We start from the raw sequence: 21,625 nt of genomic DNA on the forward strand, positions 1-21,625 counted from the left end.
ATAGCTTCTAAATGAAAACAAAATTGATTCCCACTGAAGAGCTGTAGTGTTAGTTGCGGCAGAAGTCTACTACTTAATTACTTCAGATCTGGAAACGCTAGCGATTCAGATCAAATAGGCCGTATAAGTGTTGACAACAAGTATACGCCTTCATTGACCTAAACAACATAATTGCGCACCAATTCTGATAGCTTCTAAATGAAGACCCAATTGATTCCCAGTGAAAAGCTATAGTATTAGTTGCCGCAGAAGTCTACGACTTAATTACTTTAGATCTGGAAGCGCTAGCGATTCAGATCAAATAGACCGTATAAGTGTTGACAACAAGTATACGTCTTCAGTACCCTTAACGACATTATTGTGCATCAATTTTGATAGCTTATAAATGAAGACAAAATTGATTCCCACTGAAGAGCTGTAGTATTAGTTGCGGCAGAAGTCTATGAGTTAGTGCAAAATAAATTTTGAATTTCCAAAAGAAATTTGTCCAAAATCTTACTTGCGAGAAATTAAGGTAAAGGATGTATACATTTTCTCAATACATATGCTCCGCACAGTGATGCAGAATTTGATTTTCCAAAATCCCAATGTTTTGTCATCACTGATTTCTAATTTATATATGGCATTGAATAGTAAACATATTGAAACTAGGGAAGCAGAAAGTTTAGGTCAAAATATTGGAAAGTGTGGGTGTCATCCTCATGGACAGACAAAACTAATTTGAGTAAGTAAGAAATTGGGTGCCATCGTGGTGCAATTGTATGCACACCTGCCTTGCACGCTAAAGGTCGTGGGTTCTATTCCCAAGCCAGGCAACATCAAATATTCAACGGTGGCAAAATACCCATCAGTGGTGTTGGCGACATTTCCTGAGTATATCAGCCATGTAAAACTTTTCTACAAGGGGTGTCTTAGGACACGCCGCTCGGACTCGGCAATAAACAGTAGGTCCCATATCGTTGAGCTAATATGAATCGGGATGCACTCATTGATATGAGAGAAGTCTCCCTTGTCCCATCTGGGATGTTTGTAGAACGATTATAAGAAATTGTTTAAAGAGAGCCTTCAAAAACTTTATCTTACATTTGCAAAGGGAGCGTATACATACTGTCATAACTTATACGTCAACTTTTTAATAATGCAAAATGTATTTTTTTAATCTTTCAGGAATTCTTTATTCAGTAGAATTGGATGTGGGACTTATTTGTACTTCCCTTCCTATGGACAGTTTTTCAACTTTTTTTTGCGAAGAAGTTGTCTTAACAATTTTCCTATAAAACACAGAGGGAATTGATATTTTTTGAATTTACAAAAATTATTTAGGAGAATTAATTCTGGGTCTCTTTTTTATTTCCCTCCCCTTGGTGTTCCATTCCTCCTCCACAATTTTAGCTTTTACAAGACAAAGTGTGTTCTTGTAGTAGACAAAGGGTCTTAAGAAGAATAAAAACGTCACCCCTAAAAGAAAATATATTTTAATTCGAAATTATTTTCATGGAGGATCGAAATAAACATCTGAAATTGAAATTTGAACAAGGATCGTATGAGTACTTTCATCACTTATACGCTTAAGGGGTTACCTCTACTTGTCACTTTCAAAAAATCGAAAAAAATATTATGGGCTTATTTTGAAGTACAGGTAGTATAGAGTATGTCGCAAAAAATTTCAACACGATCGGAGCAAAATTGCCTGAGATATGAGAATTGAAAGGGAACAAATTATTGCGATTTGTATGTAGCGTGGAAACTTTAAACGCGTGTTTCTCGAAATGGCATTTTTGAAGCCGGTGCCAACGATAGCTCGAAAACGAATTGACCGATCTTCATATGGTTTGGTGAGCTTATTATATACATAAAAAGCTTGTCTTTAAGCGAGGCAGATTTTTTTTATAAAATATTTTTGCCCGAATTGTGGACAAAAAACTGTAAATTTTTTTCGTTAAAATTCGAAATTTTGACTTTGACAGCTCACAAATTTTTTTTAATCGATTTTTTAAATTTTTTTTATTAAAGACAAGATTATTAGGTTCTTAAAAAGCCCACAAAAATATACGAAGATCGGTCCAACCGTTTTCGAGCTATCGTTGGCGCCGCAAAACGCTTTTATAAAAAAGGGTTTCGCAGGAAGCCATTTACCATTTGACTAAGCAATATTTTTCAATAACAAAAATTCCAGAAGTAGTTCAAGATGTGCTCTTTCAGGTGCAAAAAATATCTACATAAAATTATTGGTAGTTTCTTTGAAAAAATTTTTTTGGCCTGCACAACTAGGGGTAACCCCTTAAGGGTTTTTAGACTTATATTTTAAGATTATCTATTTTTGATTATTTACCTTCCAATTAAACATATTAATTGAATGTGAATTGAACTTTACCCCTGATAATTCATTCTAGGTCTCATTTTTATTTTTCTGTTTTGAATTATCTTTTACTTTGTAGTTGACTAATTTTCTTTGTAGTTTTTTTCCTCGTTTGCCGAATAAAAATCTAAGTATGAACGAGAAGATTTCACAATTGTCCATCAAAAAACACTTGTGTATCCAATTAGAAGCCCGATCGTATAAGTATTGTCATTACATATACGTCTATGGGTTTTTGGTTTCAACTTAAAGAGGGGTAATTTTTATTTTCAAAATTCCGAATAAGGCAGTTGAGTTGAACTTTTTAGAAATTTCCAAGAATTCTTTACCTTACTTCGTTTTGGGTCTTACTTTTATTTCCGTTTGTTTAAATTATCATTTCAGTCAATATTAATTGATTTTCTTTAATATTATTTTCCTCGAAAAGAAGTCCCAGTATGAAATTTCAGCAACAAACTCCGTGATCGGGGTCATACCAAAATATTTCAATTTGTATAGACCCACAAAGATACCTAAATATGTCCATCAAAAGCACTTTGGTATAACATTTGAATAGGGGTGGTATAAGCATTGTCGTTACTTATACGCCTATGGGCCATTATTACATGTGTTCTTTTACTATCTGATGGATTTCAAAACGCAAAATAAACCAATTTGGAGGCATTAAAAATATAATTTTTACATTGAAAGTTAATGTTAAGAAGCTCCTCCTTGAAATTCAGTCATCACTTTTAAGTTTTAGTTAACCGGAACACTATAAATCTGTTCGGTAAATCCAAACTATAACAAAAGAAGTCTTGTAATAATGGGGGTATGTGTTTTTCAATTAAATGACTGCCAACTTACTATTTTTTTTTGTTAGCTGGAACTTATTCTCAGTATGGCTTTCTGTTCATGATTTCGTAGAATCTTCCAGAAAGACTCTTGAAATCCTGATTTCGTAAAATTGATTTTTATAATCGTATTATCTATATTTCTGAGAGTTTAGCCCTAGAAATGGATTTTCAATAGGTTATTTATTTGTAAAACATGTCTTTTTGAAATCTTTGCTTTTAAATGACCACATATCTGCTTAATAAGGCTGAGTAGGAGCCTCAAGGACAATTTTTTCAAGATTTGTATTGGTAGCGTATAAGTATTGTCATTACTTATTCGTTGACAAATTGTTTAATATTTTTCACTAAAAGTTCAATTTTTATAGGTTTTATAAGTTTTTGAATTGGAAATTGAAAATTTTCATTTTAAATGATTCCATAATTTACCAAATTAGACTGACTATGAGCCTCAAAGACATATTTTAATGATATTTTACAGCCAGTTTCTGTATGTCGAAAGAAGAAACACAAGAAACACAAGATTTTAGACGTGTTTCTTTCGCACACATTTTTCTTTCGACATACAGAAACAGGTTGTTAATGGTGACGTATGATCATTGTCATCACTTATACGTTAAAGTATTTTCACTCGGAGGGACTGATCACTGATGTCGATTTAATAAGGGCCACTTTTTCTCTTGGCTTTTGCCTTATTTCTTGACTACTTTTAAGTCCATACTTTTGAGTGACCCCAACATTGCTTGCATTAGCCAAAGTATGAGACTAAAAGCCACTTTTTTAATTATTTGTATTGGTGACGTCTGAGTATTGGCACCACTTATACGTTAACATATTTTTTTTTAGAATTTTTCGATGCAACATTTTATTATAAAAAACCAATTTTTTATTATTTTTTTAATTCAAAATTTAACTTCATACTCCGGGAGACAGATCTGTATTTTTCTTCTTTCTCCACAAAAAAGAAAAATTATAAGAAAATTTTCCAAAACCATTTTGTGTCCTAAATGAGGTTTTAAATACTCAAATTTTACATGGTTCACATAATTTTGCGCTTTAAATTCTTTCACATGACTTAGTGGACGTGCGACTATTGGATTTAGTTTCAATTTTCGAACTGAATAATTGCCTACATTGTGGACTTTCTCAATTAAAATTTTTAATTTTTTTTTTGTTTGTAGCACTTTGCATTTTTAGTTTTTTTTTGTTTTTGCTATAAATTTTGAGTTGTTCTAAGTATGTATGTATCAAAAAGCAGGTTATTTACGTATATTGTTCATAGATGTATACTAAAATGTTACAGTTATAGTTAAGTTCATGTTTTTTTTATCAATATCAGCAGCATAAGTGTTTGTTTAATTAATTTTTTTTAATTGTTTGTAAATTATGTTATAAAGTATAGTTTTTTTTCGAATATTTTACTAAACCTGTTTTATTCCCATTTTTTGTTTAAATTAAATTTATTTCCTTTATTTCTGTTTTTAACAAATCGTGTTTCATCATTCAAATTCTCACATCTCTCTCCATGTAGGCAGTTCATCCACTCGTCGTCCACTTGCTTTCTCCCACCTGCCTTTTACTTTTAGATCTTTAGGCGCTATACCCGAGTTGGTGTACCAAATATTGGATTAACATGATTACGTCTGGTGGTCAGTGGTGATGGATTATTGTTGACATTGCGCCTTGGTGGCATTTGTTGGCAATCGGAATATGAACGATCTGTAGATGAAGAAGAGTTGGGGGGTGGATTGAAATGAAAAAAATGTTGGATTTCATTTAGTATTTTTTCGCCAGTTTTTTAGTAATTGTTGTTGTGGTTGCTTGTAGGTTTTTTGGTGTACATTGTTGTTGTTAAGTTTTAATCATTCTCTTGGGTTTCCATTTTCATGATTCATGCTTCTGCTATGCATTGTGAATTTGATTGTTTTATTTGTTGTTGTTGTTTGTGGATGCAGGAGTAGTGTAAAGTGCAAATTTTGTTGGTTGTTTTGGATTATGGGTGTGGATTTTTTTGACATTTTTTTAAAGATTTATTGTCATTTTAGATTTTGTGATGTGCAGGCATGCGGTTAATTTGTTTATTCAATCATAAAATATATAAGGAAAAAAGTAAAAAAAAAAGAAAAAATATTTTATTAGTTACAATTTTGTAAGAGACTTCAAGAAGAGTCTTTTTAAAAAAATATTAATTATTTAGTCAATCACTGTCCTGATAAAAGGGTCAACAGGGTTTTGGATATAAGTCGGAATAAAAAATTATCAGTCAATGGTTAATAAAAAAACTATGTTGCATATTTTCCTAAAGGGGATTTTGTATGTGACCAGAAGGCGATTGAGTGGCGACAATACTCATACGCCAAGAGGTATTACCTGGCTAAATTATTTTAAAAAATCTGTTATGATTTTTTAAAAAACGCCATAATAAAATTCGAAACCTAGTCATCAATTGTCCTGATAAGAAGGCCAGCAATCGTTCTTATATTAATTTCATACATAAAGTTTTGTATGATGCTACATGGCGTATGAGTAGCGACAGCACTTATACGCCAAAAGGTACAACCTATTTAATTATTTAAAAACACTGATATGAGCTTTTAAAGCACTATAACAAACTCTTTTGTTATCCCTTCCCACAACATCCGTGAAGGGACAAGGGAGACTTCTCTCATATCAATGAGTGCACTCCGATACCTATTGGCTCAATATGGGACCTACTTTTTATTGCCGAGTTCTAACGGATGCCGAGTGGTGTCATAAGACACCACTTGTAGAGAAGTGTTTCATGTCAGAAATACTCGGGAAATGTCGCCAACATTACACCGAAAATATTAATGTTCTTTTAGGGGATTAAATCGCAGATCTTCTGAGTGCAAGGCGGGAATGTTTACCACTGCACCACGGTGGCTTTCCATGTTTGTTAATTATCCCCTTCCTTAGGACATCTATAAATTGTTAATTGATTTTTTATTGAGGTCTAGTCGGAGGCGTATAAGTGCTGACGACAAATATACACTACCTGGTCCCTTTTCCCTTACTTTTATTACTTTTGATGCATTGTAGAGCGTACGAGTATTGCCATTACCGCCACGCCCTAAGGTTTTTTATATTCTATTTTATTTTCATGCAATTTCTTTGAAATGTATTATTTACTATTTATATGCCCATCCTTCTTCCACAACCCCTTAAGTCTCATAAAAAAACAGAAAACGAAACATTTTCATGCAAACATTCCCAAACCAAACATAAAATCGAAAATAATTTTCATAAACCATTAATCACCAAATTAATATTAATTTGCATTCAACCTACCTCTGAACTTCATACCCTGAGCCTCATTTATAATGGCCGCCAAAGCTGGATGTTGATAACGTTCACGGAAAATGGCCGAACCATTTGGCATATTACCATTCAAAGTTCCATTATTATTGCTGCTGCTGCCGCCATGGCTGTTGCCATTACAATTCATTTGGGCATGCAGATGTTGCATCTTAACTGGCGTATGCTGGGGTGTCAATGAAGTCACCGGTGACTGGTTACCATTTTTGTAATAACGATTTTGATTTGGATCATACATTTCATTAGTCAAATTAGCACGATTACCACCTGACTTGATGGAGGCACAACGATCTTCTTCGTTGCGGATTTTCAGGATACGTTCCTGGACACTGTAACGTGAGCCGTGCAATGCGTTGACCTGATTCAAATTGCTGACCTGCTGTAAATGTTTGGCACGAAAACTGCCACCGGGTGAGTTAAGCATGGTGCCACGTGAAGAACTCACCGAGGTCTCTGTGGAGTCACGTGGAGAGGGCTGGTGTTGTTGTTGCTGTTGTTGGTTGTTGGGGGCTTCACGATAACTGGACGGACGATGGGTAGAGGGTGGGGTATCAAGGCCACTATCATGGGCGGAATAATCCAAATCTGTGGTAATCAATTTACTGCTATTGGTGGTCGAATTATTGTGGGTAGGCAACATGGGTTGGACTGCAAAACAAAAACAAAATCATAAAATGAATCATCAATTTAAATATTACTCCCTCAAAAATAAAAACTTACCTGAATGTCTCATATCTGTGGGTGCCCTTGGCTTGCGATACAACCAATCACGATCCAATTCGTTACCATTTTCCGTACTCAAATGGCGGAAAATGCGTGGACGTCTTAGCTCAACTTCACCATCCTCAGCCTCTTCGTCGACAATGTGGGTCGATCCAAAACTGCTATTGATGAAGATGCGCCTAGGTGAACCATACAACCCATTACAGCCATTAGAAAACGAAGAATTCTGCGATGAATAACCATTCGAATAGCGACTGTTATTGGCACTCGCGGCAGCCGCTGCCGAATAGGGTATTTTTTGTGGTGTCGAATGATTTGTCGACATACCACTAATGTGATTATGATTTTCATTATTTAACGCACTTAAATCGGGTACAGAATCAGAGAATAAAAATGGATTGTTACCACCATAGCCGCACATACTGTTGGTAACTAGCTTTTGACCTCGACCAATACCCATACCACTGCCATTGGTCATCAGCCAATCGTCTAGGGCACTCGAATAGGTACCACCCAAACCGAAGTGATTCGATTGCAGCGAAGCATGTGAAACGGGGGCAGCCAATGAGGCTCTCGACCGTGGACCTTGGGCAATTTTCAAGGCACGGCGACGTTCCTTGGAGGTAATGGTGCATTCCTGGAAAAAATAAAGGATTTAGTATGGAGCTAAATATTTGGTTTCATAGAAGGCTGTATTAAATAAGTTTCACAATTAAAACTACCTTTTTGTGTTTAAAAGGGTTTCGGAGCGTATAAGTGCTGTTACCACGTATACGCCACCCAACTCATTTCACTTTCATTTGAGTATAGTCTGAGGTATAATTGTGGACTTTCGAGAATATTTTTTGAAAAAATTTCCAGGACAAAAATGTGGATTTTTTAGGAATATGTTTGTGGGTCTATCTGAATATTGTAAGCACAACAATTTGTTTATTATTATTTTTTAAAATCAGCTAAACTGGCGTATATTTCCGAAAATATTTTTTAGGATCTGTGAGGAAAACATGTATGAACGCAGTGTCCTGTAAGAATATTTGTGAATATGTTAGAAGCAGGCCTGTAAAAATATACATTCTTCAAAAGTTTCGCAACAGTTTCCCCTTTTATGTAAAAACGGGTTTCGAAGCGTATAAGTGCTGCCCCACAGTTTACTGTTCGTTACGACACGCTACTCCCATGTGTGTGTGAACTTTCAAGAATATTTTTTGAGGAATTTCGAGGGAAAATTTTGGATTTTTTAGGAATATTTGTGAGGTCCTATATGAATACTAAAGGTGGGTTTTTGAGAACAATATTGAGGGCTGTAAGGACAACAAGTTTTTTATTAATTTTTATTTTTTTGGTTTTGAAAATAACTAGCGTGGATTTTAGAAAATAATTTTTAGGAACTGTAAGGACAGACGATTTTTTGAAGATTTATCAGAACAGGTACAAAAGTCCTGGATTCTTGTATGAATATTCTCGAAGGGAATGATGGGGCGAAAATATTGTACTTTTTAGAATGTGTTGGGACCCTCGATCATGCTAGTTTCATAAGCCTTATTTCGCCTGTAAAATATATATTTTTGAGGGATTGTTTTAAAGATTAGCTCTGAACGATTCTGAAAGTTGACCTTTTAAAGGTATGAGTTTAGAGGAGGGTATAATTACTGACGCTACGTATGTGTCACCCTACTCATTTCACTTTACAGTAATATATTAGTTTTAATCGGGTAGTTTGGAAGAATATTTTTGTCAAGGGCACAATAGTGGAATTTTCAAAATATTTTTGAGCGACCTTCGGAACATTAGTGTGAACTTTAATAAATATATTTGAGGGACTGAGAAACAAAAATTATTGGTCTTGTCGATTTCATATGCCACAATAGTTCTTAAAATATAATTTAAAAGGTTTGCTGAAAGAGTTGTAAATATTCGCTGCGAATGATCTTGAAAATCACCCTTTTAAGTGTTTGAGTTCACCAGTGCGTATAAGTACTGTCGCTACGTATACGCAACCCTACTGATTCCAATTTACAGCACAATCTGAGTTTAAACTGCCTGGAGCTTAATAGTGGATTTTTCAGAAATATTTTGAGCCACTATCGGCACAAAAATATGGACTTTTTTATAAATATTTTTGAAGGGCTGAAAATACACAAAACGTGGACTTTATTCATTTTTTTGAGGAATAATCTGCTCAACAGGATTTGACGTGTTCTGAATATTTTTGCGAAGCAAATGTGGACTTTTAAAGAATATTGCTTGGGCCTCCGCCACTGTATTTTCAAAGGTCTTGTTCTGGCTTCAAGACAAATATTTTAAATTCTTAATCACGAACTTATCAATGGCATTTTTAAGGCTTATACCATAAGCTTCATTAGTTCATTTCGCCTGTTTTCAATTTACGAGTTTACTTGAAATGAAAGCGAATTTTTGTGAGTTCGCCCTATCATATAATTACTGACACTACGTATACGTCACCCTATTTATTTCGATTTACTTATTTTTGAAGGCGTTTCAAACGTTCATCTCAATATGATTTCAATTGAAAACAAAAGCCAAGTTTTTGTAAGTGCTCCAGAACGTATAATCACTGACTCTACGTATTCGTCGCCCTATTTATTTCACTTCAGCTCTTTTGCATAGGAGTTTTGAAAATATTGCAGTCTTTTTAAGAATATTTTTGGAGAGACTAACAGGATAACAAACGTTGATTTTTTTAAGAATATTTGTGAGGTAATAAATAGCATATGCGGATCTTTAAGAATATTTTGGGTGGGATATGGAGAATTTAAAGGCTAATTTGTATGTACGAATATTCTTCAAGGGCTTATTTTGGACATATAAGAACACTTATTAAAGGATCAATGCTACTTTAATTCTGACTTTGAGGAAGATCCTAGCAAAAATACAAATAAGTGGACAAATAAGTAGTTACTCTCTGGTTACTTCAAGTTGTAACTACTTATTGACCTCCCTATTTATCTACTTTTTAGTGGCCAAACATAAGTAATGATTTCCTATGACATGCCCTTGTTAAAATAATCAGAAAGTAGGCCAATTTTTAATGAGTATTTTTGCTGGGATTCCTCGAAGACTTCATAAGAAAATAATAATTGTTGACGCTATATATAAGCCATAATTCACAATTTCCCTCTTAATGAAAATTGTTTTTTAAGGATATTTTTCAAGGACTGATTTTTGACATATAACAAAAGTTAAAGATTATGGTACCTTAGTTCCGATTTTAAAGAAGACTTCTTGAAGGCTTCATAAGAAACCAATAGTTGTGTACGCCGCTACGTATAATTGTTGACGCTATGTATACGCCATAAGTCACAATTGCATTCTTAATGAGAATTTGTATTTATGAATATTTATTAAGGACTTATTTTGAATATTTAAAGGATTATATATATAATTGTTCCACAACATCCCATAGGGACAAGGGAGAATTCTCTCATATCAATGAGTGCTCCCCGATTCATACTAGCTCAATGATATGGGACCTACAGTTTATCGCCGAGTCCGAACGGCGTGTCTAAGACACCACTTTTGTAGAGAAGTTTTACATGGCTGAAATACTCAGGAAATGTCGCCAACATTACTGGGGGGTATTTTGCCACCGTTGAGAAGTGTTTTGATGTTGCCTGGCCGGGGAATCGAACCCACGACCATATGTGTGCAAGGCGGGTGTGCGTACCATTGCACCACGGTGGCACCATTTAAAGGATTAATAGTGCCTTAATCCGGCATTTGGAGAAGACTGCTCGAAGGCTTCCTGTAAAAATAATAGCTGGGTACTCCGCTATGTATAATTGTTGACGCTATGTATACGCCATATATTACAATTGCAATCTTAATGAGAATTTGTTTTTAAAGAACTGTTTCTTTGTTCCGCCATTTCACTTAACTTTTAGTTAGAATTTAATACAGCCACAAACAATATAATGTTTTTTACGAAACCGTTTTTAGACTCCCCACAGACAATGTTGACAATTGCCAGTTTGCAATTTTAAGTTTTTCATTGAACTTCCCACGTTTTAATGTTATTATCTTCTAACGTTTTCTTGGCGAAAACGGTTCTGTTAGACAGACTACTTGGAATAGACCACAAATTTTCATTATAGCCACCCTATGCTGCTGCCGCTGTGGCGATGCAATTTAATGGCTTTTCATGGTGGCTTTAACAGTAAGCCTTCAAGTTTTAACAAGTTCATTGTCCCACAATCGAGAACCATTGAAGCAAGCCCCAAAAGGCGTGTGCGAAACAAAAGACTGACTGACTGACTGACTATCTCATACTCAAACAAAAGGCCTAAAATGTTGCACAAACACATATTTGTATGTATGTAGAAGAAACCCCACAATGGTAGGGGCCATAATGATGGTAGGAGGGTATCTCTTTCACTGGGAATTTGTGTTGGTTTTTTTTTGTTCACTTACCTCCAACAGTTCGAACCAATCTTCGAGGCCTTCATCACATCGTAATAAAACTCTACCCTCACGTCCCAAAAGTAAACCAATAGCACTGTAGGAGCGACGATTTAACCATTCCACTTTTTCAACATCTACCAATTTGACCTGGAACAAAAGAAGAGGAAGAAGAAAATAAAATGAAAATGGGTTTTAGTTAAACAAAGCAAAAAAAAGTATTGTACAAAAAATGAAATGAAAAAGCAAAAGAGTTTGTCCATCAAGTTTGGTTTGGAAATGTCTGCTTGACTGGATTGGTGGCGGCTGCTGCTGCTGCTTGGATGACTGGCTGACTAGCTAGATGCTTGGCTGGTGGCGGCTAATCACATCAGACAATGCTATTGTTGATGTGTGCTAGAAACTTTGCCTTTGTCATGCTTCACAGCTTGAGTTTGTTTAAAGATTTTCCTTATACAAAGAGCTTAATTTGTATTGGCAATAGAAATTAATTTTAAATTTCGCTTTAATTCAGATTTATGTAAAGATTCTAAAGGATTTTGTTGGTGGTATTGTAAAACAAATTAATTTTAATTAAAAAATTTCATTCTTAGATTTATTGTTTTCGGCAAAGGAGTGTGTAAAATATAGTCATCAGCTATGTTTATTTGAAGAAAAGATATTAGGCCTTGTAGATAGAAGTCTTTTGAACATAATTCACTTAAAATATCCTTTTATGGCCTGATGAATGTCTTAGTTGTGTTGAGATTTCTCTCAGAATCCAATAATTAATATAAATTATACGCACCCTAGGTTATTTATTCAAAATCCATTTAAATCATGTTTCTTTGCGGAAAATAAGCCGTATATTTTATAAAGAAGGCTTATGGCAAATTTAAATTCAGATTTATGTAAAGATTCTAAAGGATTTGGTTGTTGGTATTGTAAAAACAATTTTAAATTATATGTTCCGTAGATAGCATCCATAGATATATTGTTTTCAACAAAGAAGTATATGAAATATATTTATCAGCTATGTTTCTATGAAAAAAATAATATTAAGTCTTGTAGATAGAAGTGTTGTGAACATAATTTGTTTAAAATATCCTGCTATAGCCTGATTAATGTCTTTGTTATGTTGATATTTCCCTCAATACCCATTAATTAATATAAATTATACGCAACCTAGGCTGTTTATTTAAAACCCCCATTTAAATCAATTTTCTCTAAAAGAAAGAAAGTCGATTTTTTTAAAAGGCAATAGAAATTTATTTTATATATCTCTTTAATTCAGATTTATGTAAAGATTTTATAGGATGGCATCCTTAGATTTATTGTTTTTGACAATAAATGTTAATCAGCAATGTTTCTATAAAAAACACATTGTTAGGCCTTATAGATAGAAGTGTTTTGAAAATAATACACTTAAGATACCCTTACATATCCTGATTAATGCCGTAGTTATGCTGCAATTTCCATCAATACCCAATAATGTATATAAATTATACGCATCCTAGGTCATGTATTCAAAATCCTTTTAAATCAGTTTTCTTTGGCGAAAATAAACCGCAGTTTTAAAGAAGTTATAACACAGAGAGGGTTCGAAGTCATTATTGAAATAAATATTAATCATATGCCATGAAGTAATCCCAATTTATCTGCTTTCATTTCTGTCCTTTCAAAAGAAGTCTATAAATAACAGGCATTAAATAATTTTATATAGGCAAAAATGTTATTTTAATTTAAGGCCTTAAATCCTTTGATTATAATTCCCCGAAATTACTTTCCCATATTTTATTTAATATCTAAATTATATAGAATTTTCCATATGCCTCCATTACTTAATATAAATCATACGCACCACATGCTTCTACTCTCAATTCTAACGCTTTAAATTCAAAGCTGTTGCCTTAAAGGCAAAACAAGTGTAATTTCGTTTGTGAAAAATTGTATCTCATTAAGAGCACTATTTAGAAAATTCTCCTTGGAGACATTTTATAATTATTCACTTAACGTTATGTGTGCGAGTGTGCTAAGCTCAATATTAATTTTCCTCCTGCCTCTCCTTTGCACACTCTAACCATAACCCTTTCTGGTGTGCACAAATCCCCGACGGTTTGTTATGCTTGGCAACTGTTTGCTGGTAATTTGTCTAGTTGGCCGAATGCCGTTGCCTTTGATAATAGTTATCATTGATTATCATTAACATAATTATTATGCTGTTTAGTAATTTTCACACACACACACACACAAAGTCAAACCCATTGCCAGCTGGGTAAGATAGAAGGAAGAGAGCACCATAACTATGCCTTCGTCCTTGTTTGCACAATTATTTAAATTGATTTCTGGGTGTTTAGGGATTTTTTGCTAAATTTCAAAATCAATGAAAGTTGATTGTATTGCAATTTGATTTCAAATTCATTGGAATTTTGTTATCAAATTCCATCAATTGACGTGTGGTAGGAGGGAAAGGGTTTGGTTTGATGTTTTACCCTTTCATAATTACAATGCTTAGTGCTTGTGTGTGTGCGTTGTAAACCTACCATTGGGAGCTTTTTAATTAGTTTGCTTGAATGGTTGATTGGTCGTTTGGTTTGGCGGCCAACTTAATTGATAATTGAAAAGCTATTAGCACAAATGATTAGAGGGGAAAGAAGACGAGAAAGGTAGGGAGATAGGAGAAATACAAAATTACTGGAAGCGTGAGAATTATTTTAAATATATTATTAATTTAATTATAGTGTAATATAATGTTGTTTAGCAATCAAAATTAACGGCAATAAGCTATTTCTGGAAGCTAAAGTTTTCATTTGCAACCAGTTATATTATTTCTTTTCTTTCCTAATTAATGTAATGGCCACAGAGCGGATAATTGACGTCGTTACTTATACGCCCATGATCACTGTTTGGTTGATTAGGGAATAAGAGTTGCTATATTTTTTATTTATTTAAGAAATAAAAAAATAAAAGAAGTAAAATTGCTGTAAACGTGGGAATTACTCTTAATATTTTTAAATTTATTTATAGTGTTGTGAGGTAATGCAAATTAACTGAAATTAGTATATTGATGGTTAAAGAAAGCTTTGCTGACTATTTTCATCTTTAATTAATTATTTTTCCTAATTATTGAAATGACGACGGACCGTATAACTAATGTCGATACTTAAACGCCAATAACACTGTGCAACATTTTTAAGGTGATCTTGTGCAAACAATTCGAACTGAGGATTTTTTGAAAGTACAGACCCAAACGACAAGAAACCCTAGTTGGGTTTTGCTGTGTCAGATCCAGCTCGGATTTTATGGCCCAATCTAAACCTGGTTAAATATTGAGTTTTGAAAAAAATTCAGGGCTATATCTCTGAAACCAATGCGAATCTTCTTCTGACCTCTGAAGCAAATTTGTAGATAAGAGCAAGAATAAAAGGTTTGGAGAAATAATGAACTCGAAAAACTACATTTATTGCCTCAAATTTCAAAATATATGCAAAAATTCCACACTTTGTATACATTTCACACCGTATCTCCAAAACCGTTAATTTTTTCTGAATTTTTTCTTTTGCAAAAATATTCCCTGGAATGTAATACACAACTCTTCAGAACATGTCATTGTTGTAAAATGCCTCTATGCCTCTATTTTCAGTACATTTTTCGACAACCATTTAATAAAAATGTCAATAATGTAGTGAAATCCGAAATGTGAGAATAAACTGTTGGTGTGAACTGTGTTTTTTTTTTTTGAGCGATAATAGCAGGAGAAACATGGTTTTTAAGTTCCCAAGACAAAATCTTGGGGGTTTAGGAATATTTTTGAAGGATTCAAAATCACCTTGAAGTTGATCTTGTTGATTGATGTAAATTATCAATAAACTGTAAACTACGCAATCTATAATAATTACCTCAATAACTAGGGGGCGTATAACTAGTGTCGTTATTTATACGTCATTTAACAAGTAAAAAAGTATCAGACGGCTTTGCCGACAGAGATATACCCTCAGCCTGTGTATATTGAAACAATTATTTTCCAAAAAATGTATGTATTTAGGGGGATTTAAAAATTTTGGGTGTTTGAAGCGACAAAAATGTTGATAGGATTAAAGAACAAAAGTTTTGCGGAGGAGATACTAAAAGGAATTGATCGACATTGACCATTATGGAAGTGGATCTCCAGGCACTACATATGGTGCATATGGGGTTTTTACACCATTCAGGCAGTTTGCTCAAGAAGTATGGAATTGCCCCTTAAAAAAACGTTTACCATCGTAATTGAGGCAGCGAATGCAAGTTGCTTCAACAAAAATCAAAGTGATTCGATATCAGGTCTTAAAGTAAACTTATCCGAAATTTTGTGTGGGAGGTACCGGATGGAGAGGACAAATATAGTTCATATTTGAAACTGATCTATGTCTGGTAGATATATTAGGATGTGTAAAGTATGCACCAATTCGGCCACTCCCTTCAAGAGTTACCGTACGAACAATTTTTCCGAACATTTTCGAACTTTTGTGGGGGGGGGGGGGGGGGGTACCGGAAGGAGTGGACCGATATAACCCATCTTCGAACTTAAACCAAATCTGGACAAAATATTTCGATACCCAAAATTTGAACCGAATCGATTGATCCGCTCGAGAGTTATCGTGCGCACCAGCCAGACAGACGGACAGACAGACAGACAGACAGACGGACAGACGGACGGACATTGCTAGATCTACTCAAAATTGTCTGAAACGGATATCGTACAAACATACTTGGGTCTAAAACCATTATTTCGATGAGGCACATTTTTGGTCGTATCAAAGTGTAAATACCCTCTTTAGCCTAAAGGCTGAGGGTATAAAAATACTGAACTTGATTTGTTTTCGAAGATTTCTTCAATAATTGATAACTAGATATTATTGATTTATCCCCTGAGCTATAATCTTGAGCTAGACAATTACGACAATATTGTTTTATAGGCGATACAAACGAAAAATTTAATTATTGTGGAGCGATTTATCGGCCTATTTTCAAAATTTTATTCCAGGTACCTTAAGAGATATTGATTGGGAAATTTTAGGAATATAGTTTTTGAGCAGTATTAGCAGGATTAATTTAGGATTTTTTAAGTACTCAAGACTTCTGCGATAATGTATGCAATAAAAAATCGTATAACTGGCGTCGGTATGTATACACCACCGATCCCAATAGATATCTTATGTTTTTGTTGAAGTCTGTACCCTTGAACATTATTTTTTAGCGGTTTATCGTGCGGGTTTTAATATATTCCTATCCAAAGGATATTTCGAATAGATTTTCTTCAGATTTTAAAAATGTTTTTTTTTTGGTTTAGAATATTTTCGTAAGAGTAATCGTGTGTCACTCACAGACTTTTCAGAATATTAGAAATGTCCGACTAATAGTATAATTTTTACTGAAGTCTGCAGCTTTAAGGATAATTCTGAAGCGATATATCGGGCAGATTTTTTAATATACTCCTAAAAAATATTAGTGTTTTTTAATATTTCTTCAAATTCTCAATCAATTTAAAATATTTTCGTGGGACTAATCGTCGGTCTAAGCCTGAATTTAAAGAGATATTTAAAATGGCCACTCGTAGATTTTTTTTCATAATATTAAACATTTCTAAGCCAGATGATTAAATGATATTAACTATTATTTTGAAAAAAAAAAATATCATGGATTTTTAAGAATACAGTCGAAATCGCTTATAACGTCGTCGTTTATAACGTCATATCAGTTATAACGACCATATCCAAAAGTCCCAAATCTCTGGGGCCCTTTATAGCCCTATCGCTTATAACGACATATCGGTTATAGCGACGAATTTCGTCGGTCCCTTGACCGACGTTATAAGCGATTTCGACTGTACTTTGAATGGCTAAGCCTGGAGGCAAATAAAAAGTTCAAGAATATTTTTCTGCATTGCCAACCATAGGCTTTTTAAATTTAATTATTGAACGAAAAATATTTTTCATGGGACCTTAAAACGTTCTGGAGGACCAATTGTGGGTCTTAAGTAGATCCATTTCAGAATATGTTTCAAGCTCCAATCATGTGCCCTTATTATGCCCTTATTACAAACTTCTAGGAATATTATTGAAGGTATTTATGGCCATCTAAGAGCATTTTTAAGGCCTATGTTTTTTTGTGTTTTTAATTAAAAAATAATAAAATAATTTCAATAGTATATGTATATTCTTTTTGAGTTTTAAAATTACGATTTTAAGAATTTTTTTCAAGAAAAATTTGTGGTTTTTGGAAAATATTTTTAAGGGTCTAAGAAAGACTTTTGAGAATATAAATATTTAATACGAATATGAATACTGTTTATAAACTTCAAGACTATTTTTGAAAGTGTATGTTTTAAATACAATTCATGGGCTTCTAAGAATATTGCTTCAAGGTCTGAGGTTGGATTTTTGAGAATATTTTCAATCAGCAATGCATTTTTATTTATATCCTCAGCTTAATCAAGATATATACACTAGGCGGCACGGGTTATCGTAAACCGAGTATCATAACTTTTGTGTTTAGACCACAAATGTGGTCCATATATTTTTACAGCAGAAGTCCTCGCGGCCTATTATTAAAAATATAATAAATATTGGAGGCCGCTGTATACTTCTTGAGATATTAATTTTTGATATTCGCTCTATTATGGGTTTTTTTCAGAAATAAATCTCTGCCTATGAGGAAGATTTTTTGTTTGAGGAGTAGTGTGCTGTTCCTTGTTTAAATTAAAAGTTTGCAAAAATGTATTCTTAAGGAAAACTTTGATTTTTTTGCTGTTCGCCACTCTTTAAAATTAGTAAAACGTTCTAAGCTTTCATTATGAATGAAATACTTCATTGCGTATAACTAATGATACTACTCACACGATATTTGGAACATTCACAATAATTGGACGCATTTATATTACCTTAGTTAAGTTGATATTTCCATATCGAAATATAAATGCAGCATATAATGTTATCTGCAGTAAGTATGTGGCATTTGACCCCCGTTGTTATGTTGTTATGTTTTTAAAAAGCTCAAATTAAGAATATTAGAAGATTAATATTAGAATAACTTGAATATTTTATAACCTGAATTTCTAATACTCTTTGAGCGAAACTTTTCCTCCTTTCAAAGAAGATCTTCTGCTCCTCTAAATGAAAAAAATTTTTCATCTGCTCTAAGAAACAATTTCTTTAAGTATACCCTTAGCTTTAGCTACATTATGACAGATTTTACAGAAAACACCCTCATCATCTCATGATTCACCTTTAATTTTGCAGAAAATTTTTGATTAATAACACAACATTAACGGTTAATTATTTCACTTCAGTGATTCGATATCAGGTCTTAAAGTAAACTTATCCGAAATTTTGTGTGGGAGGTACCGGATGGAGAGGACAAATATAGTTCGTATTTGAAACTGATCTATGTCTGGTAGATATATTAGGATGTGTAAAGTATGCACCAATTCGGCCACTCCCTTCAAGAGTTACCGTACGAACAATTTTTCCGAACATTTTCGAACTTTTGTGGGGGGGGGGGGGGGGGGGGGGGGGTACCGGAAGGAGTGGACCGATATAACCCATCTTCGAACTTAAACCAAATCTGGACAAAATATTTCGATACCCAAAATTTGAACCGAATCGATTGATCCGCTCGAGAGTTATCGTGCGCACCAGCCAGACAGACGGACAGACAGACAGACAGACGGACAGACGGACGGACATTGCTAGATCTACTCAAAATTGTCTGAAACGGATATCGTACAAACATACTTGGGTCTAAAACCATTATTTCGATGAGGCACATTTTTGGTCGTATCAAAGTGTAAATACCCTCTTTAGCCTAAAGGCTGAGGGTATAAAAATACTGAACTTGATTTGTTTTCGAAGATTTCTTCAATAATTGATAACTAGATATTATTGATTTATCCCCTGAGCTATAATCTTGAGCTAGACAATTACGACAATATTGTTTTATAGGCGATACAAACGAAAAATTTAATTATTGTGGAGCGATTTATCGGCCTATTTTCAAAATTTTATTCCAGGTACCTTAAGAGATATTGATTGGGAAATTTTAGGAATATAGTTTTTGAGCAGTATTAGCAGGATTAATTTAGGATTTTTTAAGTACTCAAGACTTCTGCGATAATGTATGCAATAAAAAAATCGTATAACTGGCGTCGGTATGTATACACCACCGATCCCAATAGATATCTTATGTTTTTGTTGAAGTCTGTACCCTTGAACATTATTTTTTAGCGGTTTATCGTGCGGGTTTTAATATATTCCTATCCAAAGGATATTTCGAATAGATTTTCTTCAGATTTTAAAAATGTTTTTTTTTTGGTTTAGAATATTTTCGTAAGAGTAATCGTGTGTCACTCACAGACTTTTCAGAATATTAGAAATGTCCGACTAATAGTATAATTTTTACTGAAGTCTGCAGCTTTAAGGATAATTCTGAAGCGATATATCGGGCAGATTTTTTAATATACTCCTAAAAAATATTAGTGTTTTTTAATATTTCTTCAAATTCTCAATCAATTTAAAATATTTTCGTGGGACTAATCGTCGGTCTAAGCCTGAATTTAAAGAGATATTTAAAATGGCCACTCGTAGATTTTTTTTCATAATATTAAACATTTCTAAGCCAGATGATTAAATGATATTAACTATTATTTTGAAAAAAAAAATATCATGGATTTTTAAGAATACAGTCGAAATCGCTTATAACGTCGTCGTTTATAACGTCATATCAGTTATAACGACCATATCCAAAAGTCCCAAATCTCTGGGGCCCTTTATAGCCCTATCGCTTATAACGACATATCGGTTATAGCGACGAATTTCGTCGGTCCCTTGACCGACGTTATAAGCGATTTCGACTGTACTTTGAATGGCTAAGCCTGGAGGCAAATAAAAAGTTCAAGAATATTTTTCTGCATTGCCAACCATAGGCTTTTTAAATTTAATTATTGAACGAAAAATATTTTTCATGGGACCTTAAAACGTTCTGGAGGACCAATTGTGGGTCTTAAGTAGATCCATTTCAGAATATGTTTCAAGCTCCAATCATGTGCCCTTATTATGCCCTTATTACAAACTTCTAGGAATATTATTGAAGGTATTTATGGCCATCTAAGAGCATTTTTAAGGCCTATGTTTTTTTGTGTTTTTAATTAAAAAATAATAAAATAATTTCAATAGTATATGTATATTCTTTTTGAGTTTTAAAATTACGATTTTAAGAATTTTTTTCAAGAAAAATTTGTGGTTTTTGGAAAATATTTTTAAGGGTCTAAGAAAGACTTTTGAGAATATAAATATTTAATACGAATATGAATACTGTTTATAAACTTCAAGACTATTTTTGAAAGTGTATGTTTTAAATACAATTCATGGGCTTCTAAGAATATTGCTTCAAGGTCTGAGGTTGGATTTTTGAGAATATTTTCAATCAGCAATGCATTTTTATTTATATCCTCAGCTTAATCAAGATATATACACTAGGCGGCACGGGTTATCGTAAACCGAGTATCATAACTTTTGTGTTTAGACCACAAATGTGGTCCATATATTTTTACAGCAGAAGTCCTCGCGGCCTATTATTAAAAATATAATAAATATTGGAGGCCGCTGTATACTTCTTGAGATATTAATTTTTGATATTCGCTCTATTATGGGTTTTTTTCAGAAATAAATCTCTGCCTATGAGGAAGATTTTTTGTTTGAGGAGTAGTGTGCTGTTCCTTGTTTAAATTAAAAGTTTGCAAAAATGTATTCTTAAGGAAAACTTTGATTTTTTTGCTGTTCGCCACTCTTTAAAATTAGTAAAACGTTCTAAGCTTTCATTATGAATGAAATACTTCATTGCGTATAACTAATGATACTACTCACACGATATTTGGAACATTCACAATAATTGGACGCATTTATATTACCTTAGTTAAGTTGATATTTCCATATCGAAATATAAA

General features: G+C 33.5%; 1 protein-coding gene across 7 annotated transcripts in view; it reads right to left on the reverse strand.

The window, feature by feature from the left end:
* Positions 1–21,625, reverse strand: part of LOC141394003 (uncharacterized) — a 698,389-nt gene that overhangs the window by 444,094 nt on the left and 232,670 nt on the right. For 2 of the 7 annotated variants that reach the window (XM_073967718.1, XM_073967715.1), the window contains 4 exons: positions 11,680–11,817; positions 7,249–7,888; positions 6,502–7,176; positions 4,634–4,911 (listed from right to left, as the gene is read on the reverse strand). In XM_073967718.1, coding sequence (XP_073823819.1) covers positions 4,790–4,911; positions 6,502–7,176; positions 7,249–7,888; positions 11,680–11,817 — 1,575 coding nt within the window. In that variant the 3' untranslated portion in view covers positions 4,634–4,789. Of the gene's footprint in view, positions 1–4,633; positions 5,095–6,501; positions 7,177–7,248; positions 7,889–11,679; positions 11,818–21,625 lie in introns of those variants that run through there. The other 5 variants (XM_073967720.1, XM_073967717.1, XM_073967719.1 and 2 more) reach the window with 3 other exon arrangements.

Source organism: Musca autumnalis, unplaced genomic scaffold (genome assembly GCF_047663935.1).
Source record: "Musca autumnalis isolate F117 unplaced genomic scaffold, ASM4766393v1 scaffold_2, whole genome shotgun sequence".
NCBI classification, from domain to species: domain Eukaryota; kingdom Metazoa; phylum Arthropoda; class Insecta; order Diptera; family Muscidae; genus Musca; species Musca autumnalis.